Genomic DNA, 5,750 nt, shown 5'->3' with positions numbered 1-5,750 from the left:
GTCTATTCTTCATACTGTGCTAGACTTTATGCATTCCTGCTCTGGGATCTATGCCACTGTCCCTTAAGAGTCCCCTCTGAGGAGATGGCTCGAGCAATGGGAAGTATAAAAACCCTAGAGTAAATATGTTCCCCTGTGTTCTGTCATTTCTCTCATTTAAAGGTAGCAGAGAAGTTGAGAGTCAAGGCTCGGGTTGTCCTGGAGTGATCCCTAAGTCCAGCTCTCCATTTTCTAGAACTGAACCTCAGAAACAGCTTATTCTAAAAGCCAGCATCAAGCTGGACAGATTCTCAGGTCTGTGGAGTCCCACTGATTCCCAAAAGAGCTTTTCCTACTAACCCTCCCATGGCTCAGACGGATTAAAAAAAAAAGGATTAGCACAACTAGAAAAATTTTAATTATATGGTGTCAGCAAGCAGGGTAACCATCTTGGTTGTGTGAAAAGTCACCTTACTAACTCTTAAAAGTCTTACAAAACAAGAATCTGCTTGACATTTTATGACCATGTGGCCAGACCGATATTTAAAGCCAGCTTCTTTATGCTCAGTGGTTACAAGCACTAACTGTTCTAGCAGATGACCCAGGTTTAGGGTCAGCGCCCACATAGCAGCTCACAAGCATCTATAACTCAAGTTATATGATATCTAATGGTGTCTTCTTGTCTCCATGAGTACCAGTTATAAAAGTGATGTGCTTACATATGTGTAGGGACAATACATATGTGTAGACACATAAAAATAAATACATTAATAATTACATTTTTAAAATCCAGCCATCACGTTTATTTAATTCTTTTGGTCTTTAGATTCCATGTTTGTAAAATGAAGGACAAATTCCTGCAGATATGAACACATGTAATCCAACAGCACACAGCAAGAGCTTGAGAAACTCTTGAAAAAACTTGCTGATAAATAAAATTATCATGTTTGCTTGTAAATACATTTTATATAGATATATATGTGTATATATGTGTATGTGGTGTGTATATGTGTATATAGGACATGAAACTAAAAGGACATCTTAAAGAATAAATGACATTAATCTAATGGAGTGGGAGTATAGAGAGCCTTTTACTGGAGATTAAGCTGCAGCTCTGTAAGCAAAGGCCTTCTCCATGGCTCCCAACTGTGGAACTTGATGAAAACAGGCAGACAATGGGGGGGGGGCGGTATCTGGGAAGGGAAGTTTATTGGCACTCCCTCCAGACCTCTAGTTACCTCATTAGCATGAAGAACTCTGTTTTGAGCCTACTTGACTGAGGTCACATCCCTTTTCCTGTTGTCTTAGTCTGGGGTGTTTGAAATGCTTCATCTATATGTGGAAGGGCTTGGGGCTTGGACGTGCTTGCCCTTACCTGACTGATGGTCACAAATCTATGAGGGGTTCCAGCTATGTGAAAAGGTCCTGGTGTTGGGAGCAGGCAAAACTAATACCTTCCCTTCAGGGTCTCTAGGGCTTCAAGCTTTTGGCTTGACCTTACCAGGGTTCCTTTCAAGGTCCGTCACCCCACAATTATCAAAAAAGTAGATAAAGTCATTAATTGGGGAAATGTGCATCTAATTCAGAAGGAGATATTTCTTTAAAGCTACTACTATTTATACATATATTTTACTATGTTATTTACAATTATGAGAGATGTATAAAAATGGGGAACATTTTACTGGTATGATGTATATAAGCCAAACTATCAAGGGGACTGAAGCAGGAGAATCAACCTGAGAATTGTAGTAAAGTCACTTCCTACTTCTTTTTGTACATTTAGGTGGGCATATAGCCCAACATAAAACACATAGACTTTAACACACACACACACACACACACACACACACACACACACACACACACACTGTACTGTATCTCCACCATCGGAAAATGTGGATTTTAAGATTCATTTTAAATTTGTGCATTTTCTAGAGATGGTCCACTCTGCAAGTTTATTGAAAGAACAAAACTGGATATTTCTCCCTCCTGATTACGTTATTTAAAGCATCTCAATCATCGTAATAATACATTATTTTGTCACATTCTAAGTTGAATCACCCTTTATGTTACATGTACATTGTTATTCAACATTTTTTATAATCTTATTTTTTTATTAACAGATGCTGAACATATGATTATACACAATTTAGATATACAATATTAGTTCAATATTAAAATTTAGGTATATTTCAATATTATTAAAATGGGCTCTTTTAAATATAATCTACATAAAGTAATATTTATCTCCTCTTACAGGAGAGATAGATATCATACTATATAAAATAGTTATGAATAATTTGAGTGGATATGTGTGTGAGAGAGAGAGACAAAGATTTTAGATATCTTTTGACCAAGTTTTTTGGGGGAAACAAATGTAATTTCCATAAATAAAATGCTTTGATGTTTGCAAGAAATCCAAAGTGATGTAAGATTTTAATAAAGAAAATGAGAAAACACCATATTTAGTTTTCATTTTAAAAAGAAGAGAATGAAATGTATGACTTTTTAATAAATTATGACATTTTTATTAAGTTATGATGGACCCTGTGGTGGGGATTCCTAACCATGCTGAATCTGACATATGGCAGCTGATAAAAAAAAAAAGTCCTAATAGAAATGTCAATTAGAAAAAATAAAAGTCGTTAAAAATCCCAGGTCAAAGAAGACAACATTGTGCAGTGAGGACAAACATCTTCTGAACCTAGATTTTGCAATATTACACAGATCAAATCTTGGTTCCCAGCAGGATTTTGTGAAGCCTCCGCCGAATCTCCTTGGTTTTGATGGAATAGATGACAGGGTTGAGCATTGGAGGTACAAACAGATAAACCAGCGATAAGAGGGTATGCACATACCGTGGGGCATGCCTCCCATATCGAGCAGCCATGGACACACCTACCATGGGCACATAGAAGATGAGCACAGCACACAGGTGTGACACACACGTGTTCAGGGTCTTCAGCCTTTCTTCCCGGGAGGCAATAGCAAGCACGGAACGAAGAATGAGAACGTAAGAGAAGGAAATGAGTGCCGAATCCAGCCCAAAGGTAGAGATGACTATGAACAAGCCAAATGTATTATTAATGGTAATATCACCACAAGGCAGCCGAATCAGATCTGGATGCAGACAGTAGGCATGGGAGAGCACATTAGCCTTGCAGAAAGGCAGTCTCTTCAGAAGGAAAGGTAATGGGAAAATCATGCAAAAGCTTCGAAGGAAAACGCACACGCCCATCCATATCACCCGGGCATCAGTGAGCACTGTGGAATAGCGCAGTGGGTTGCAGATGGCCACATAGCGATCAAAGCTCATGGCCAGCAGGATCCCAGACTCCATGAAAGAGAAAAGGTGGATAAAGAACATCTGGGACATGCAAGAGTTAAAACTGATCTCTCTTAAGTGGAAACAAAACACAGCCAGGACTGTGGGCAGTGTGGAGAAAGACACACCCAGGTCATTGCCTGACAGCAGAGACAGGAAGTAATACATGGGCTGGTGTAGACTCTCTTCCTCCTTGATGATGAAAAGAATCAGGGCATTGCCCACTATGGAGACAGTGTAGAGAACACCAAGGAGCAGGAACAACCAGTGCTGAGAAGTCTCCAGCCCTGGCAGTCCTGTCAAGATGAAAGGAGGCGACCAAGAGCTGTTGTGGGCTTCACCTCCCATTCTGGACTTCTTAGATGCTCAGAACTCTACCCTATTAAAAACACACACACACACACACACACACACAAATTTACATTTTCATGCATGGCCTGAGTCCAGTATTATTTTCTTTCTTATATCTATGTAGTCATTCACTTTAGAAAAGCTTTGATTCTGAAAGTACTCAATGTTGCCTTTCATTGTCCAAAGATTTCTGAAACTCTGAGCTGTATCACTGAACTTACCTGGAAATGGACTTTTTCTCCTTGTTTACCTGTGTCTACTGTTTTTTCTTACTATTAAGGCTGTGAACTCAGCTTATCAATATATTAGAACTAGTTTTTTCTAGTACCAACATAAAATTCTATTAATCCCAAGGTCTTCGGTTATCACAACCTCTCTTGATGCAAAACACTCATCAGACCACAATCTTTTCTTCTCTCTACAAAGTGATAGAACTGAGATTCTGCAGTTACTAAACCTATAGACCAGTTGCCCATTGTTTCCATCCATTCATCCAGATGAGAAATAAATGGCCAGAAAAATAGATATCCAAGCTAACTGTGGTAGTTCATACCTGTCATGGTCATTCAGAGGCTGAGACTCTGAGACTGAAAGTACTGAATTATTAAGTTTTCTAGCAAGACCCTGTCTTTAACAATATCCATCCACAGTGATAAGCATCCATGAAATGAACTGGCTATGCTTGCACTTTCTTCATTCCTTGATACCTCTTTCTCATTCCTCTACCCATTCAGCTAGTGACTGCTCTTCTCTCTGAACATTAGGATTTACTGAAAGCAAATTCTTAGCAATTTTGTTTATCATCAACTTGTAATTAGCTCCTGAAAGCTACGGAATTAATAATCACTTCTCTAAGCATTGCTTTCATAAGTAGTTTTTCCTTTTAATGACCTCACCGTTAAACCCAAAGTTAAGACTGAATCACAAACAATGCCTGCAAAACGCCATTTCCATCGCTTACCACATTAACCATGTAATACTGATAAAATTACAGACCCAAAGTGCTTCCTGCAGCAATTCATTTCATATCTTTCCAACTACACCCCATGCCTCAGAACCGATATACCACATCCCTAGTCCATGATCACAACCTCTTCAAGTCTCATTTAAGAAAATATTCATTATTTAGTTTTCTTTCTGATCAGAAGGTGCCATCTTCTGTAACTCCTGGCAGATTATGATAAGTAGTACTATCTTTTTTTCCCCTCAGAACATGTTTATGAACACTCCTCTAAGGTCTATTTTTTTGTGTGTGTGCTAAACTCTAGATTTTTCTTAGAAAAGTATGGGAGTGGATATTGTAGTCACAGAGTTTGCATTCATAATACAGTTATGGGGTAGGCTTTCAAGAAAATAATGTCTGATTCAGAAAGCAGGCGATGTTTCTTGGACCAAGAACAATAGACTGAAAGCAGAAAAAAAAAAAGATGATGAAGAAGAAAGGATGCAAAAATAAAAAAAGAAAAGTGTAAAGGCAATGGGGGCAGAGGAAAAACAAAAAAGAAGAGATGAAAAGAGGATAAGAAAGGTGAGGAGGGGAGAGGAGAGGAGAGGAGAGGAGAGGAGAGGAGAGGAGAGGAAAGGAGAGGAGAGGAAAGAGAGAAGCGCAGGTTCTCCTTCCAGTTGAAATGTTGCATTGCTGGGATTTCTAAGTTAATTGCAAAATCTTAGCACTTGATTTTGGAGCTCTGGATGATTCAAGTCACCTACCTGAAAATAACAAGAATGTCCAGTGTGATGAGAAAAAGAGCATCAATCAGGAGCATGCCTTGCACATGTCCTCCTGGTGCTTCCTTCAACTTTGTCTTGACAATGACATGACTGTATCTGGAAAGTCCTTAGGTAATTACAGCTCAGGTGCTCATGGACGTCTGGGAATAGAGAGCAGCAGCAGCATACACACCCCCCGGACCAAACATTTCATCTTCCCATGGGGGTACTTACCTTCCATACTTGGGCTCTATCTACAGAACCACACACACACACACACACACACACACACACACACACACACACACACATACACACACACAAATATGTATTTATTCACATACATATACTTATATACATGCACACATTCATTATACATAGATAC

At 39.0% G+C, this 5,750-nt stretch overlaps 1 protein-coding gene across 1 annotated transcript; it reads right to left on the bottom strand.

Moving 5' to 3' along the window:
- Nucleotides 1–2,707: 2,707 nt before the first annotated feature.
- On the bottom strand, nucleotides 2,708–3,652 carry LOC308418082 (olfactory receptor 51I2-like; the record flags this gene model as incomplete). Its single annotated transcript, XM_080913412.1, has 1 exon — nucleotides 2,708–3,652. One exon carries the CDS (start codon nucleotides 3,650–3,652, stop codon nucleotides 2,708–2,710), a length of 945 nt encoding a protein of 314 aa, XP_080769538.1.
- Between the last annotated feature and the right edge of the window lie 2,098 nt (nucleotides 3,653–5,750).

This window comes from Micromys minutus (assembly GCF_963924665.1).
Source record: "Micromys minutus genome assembly, chromosome: 2".
Lineage (NCBI taxonomy): Eukaryota > Metazoa > Chordata > Mammalia > Rodentia > Muridae > Micromys > Micromys minutus.
Note: the sequence above shows the minus strand (reverse complement) of the source record. Positions and strands in the feature narration are given on the sequence as shown.